This window comes from Pteropus vampyrus, unplaced genomic scaffold, assembly GCF_000151845.1.
Source record: "Pteropus vampyrus isolate Shadow unplaced genomic scaffold, Pvam_2.0 Scaffold157, whole genome shotgun sequence".
Classification (NCBI taxonomy): domain Eukaryota; kingdom Metazoa; phylum Chordata; class Mammalia; order Chiroptera; family Pteropodidae; genus Pteropus; species Pteropus vampyrus.
In genome coordinates, this window is record NW_011888938.1 from 677,431 (window position 1) to 678,967 (window position 1,537).

The window sequence follows — 1,537 nt, forward strand, 5'->3', positions numbered from 1 at the left end:
GGGCTTACCTTGGCGCCACAGTCCGCACCTCGCAGCACGCAGAAGCCGATGAAGACGGGGTCTGCCAGCCGCACCAGGATGTTGTCCACGCAGTACACGTGCACAAACTCCACTCCTCGGCGTCCCATGTCTTCTAAAATGTGGTGGTCCGCCAGCGCACGGTACAGGCCCCCATTGCCGTCTGCGGAGGGAGGAAGGGGTGGGCCTCCGCCACCCAGTCCTGGCCTGCTGGAGGTAGAGGAGGCCCCTCCAGGCTGGACCTTGTGCCTGAAGCAGCTCTCTCCCTAGCCACGTAGCACTGTGGTGGTTCCACATGACAGATGGAAATCAAAGTCCAGACAGGGAAAGTCACTCTTCCAGGACCACACAGCCTCCAGGCGGCACCTTCCCGCCTCCGTCCCAGGCCTCCAGGCTCCTAGTTCTAGGCCAGGGGTCCCTCCCTGCCTCAGGGGTGGGCATACCTGGGGCCATGGCAACCTTGTCTTTCCGCTCCAGGATGGCCTTGCCATCGAAGGTCACAGCGGGCAGCATGCGCTGCTCAAACATGACCACATTGTCGGGGTCCAGGTGAAAGAAGTCGTGCTCCCTGAAGAAGTCAGCGGTGGGCCGCAGCGTGAACTCACTCGTCATGATGTACCTGTGAGGTGAGGCGGGCGGGCCTTCAGGAGGGCCTGGGTCCTCGGGCAGACGGGGCTGACAAGGGCTGGCATCGGGGTGCAGTCTGGGTGGACACTGGGGCTGGGCTTGGGGTTCGGGCTTTGGTGTGGGGCAAGGCTGGGGCTACGCGGGGCAGATCACTCCGAGAGGGCACACCAGGGCACCGTGCAGCGGGTCCCTCGGCGCTCGCCAGCCAGCTGCTGCACCCTCCGAATCCGCTCGGCCTGCAGCTGATACAGACTCTTCTGGCTGGGCAGCCCCACCCGATACATGCCCTTGGGGTAGGTCACACCCAGGCGAGTGCCCTGCCCGCCAGCCAGCAGCAGCACGGCCACTTTGTTCAGGGCGATCTGGTGGAAACCTGGGGACACGGGGTGCCATGAGAAGATGCCTAAGGCCTGCCACACAACCACCCCTTCACTTTAGAGCAAGCCAGACTTGTGCGGGGGACTGACTCCTGCCTGACAGCCACCGAACATCAATTTCCAAATAACATTCTGATCTCATCTGGGCCAGGACCCCACCCAAACGTGACTTTTACCTGACCCATCAGAGATTCCGATGATGTCCCCCTGGGCTCATTCCCGACCTGGGCCTTGAGAAAACTTGGGGTCTGACTGCTCCGATTTGCCCGTGCCCCTCCTCCCACTCCTTCTAGCTGTGCAGGGGTGGGGGGGCTGGGCAGGCTCCCCTCCAGGAGCACCTGCCTCACCTCTAGGCGGAGAGGCCAGGAGAGCGCCAGCGCTGGTGTGTAAGAGCACATGCAAGTGTGCAAGGGGTCCCCTGTCAATACGCCTGTGGGCTGGGCACTGGCCATCAGGTGTGCACATGTACAAAGCACTCTCCCGAGGGAATGCGGCCTGGGGGCGGCTTCCGCAGC

At 63.1% G+C, this 1,537-nt stretch overlaps 1 protein-coding gene across 1 annotated transcript in view; it reads right to left on the reverse strand.

Moving 5' to 3' along the window:
• UAP1L1 (UDP-N-acetylglucosamine pyrophosphorylase 1 like 1) overlaps window positions 1-1,531 on the reverse strand; it is a 2,206-nt gene extending 675 nt beyond the window's left edge. Inside the window, exons 1-3 of the mRNA XM_023536455.1 lie at window positions 814-1,531; window positions 462-637; window positions 9-181 (exon numbers count right to left, since the gene is read on the reverse strand). Of these exons, the coding sequence (XP_023392223.1) occupies window positions 9-181; window positions 462-637; window positions 814-929 (465 nt within the window). The 5' untranslated portion in view covers window positions 930-1,531. The remainder of the gene's footprint in view (window positions 1-8; window positions 182-461; window positions 638-813) is intronic.
• Between the last annotated feature and the right edge of the window lie 6 nt (window positions 1,532-1,537).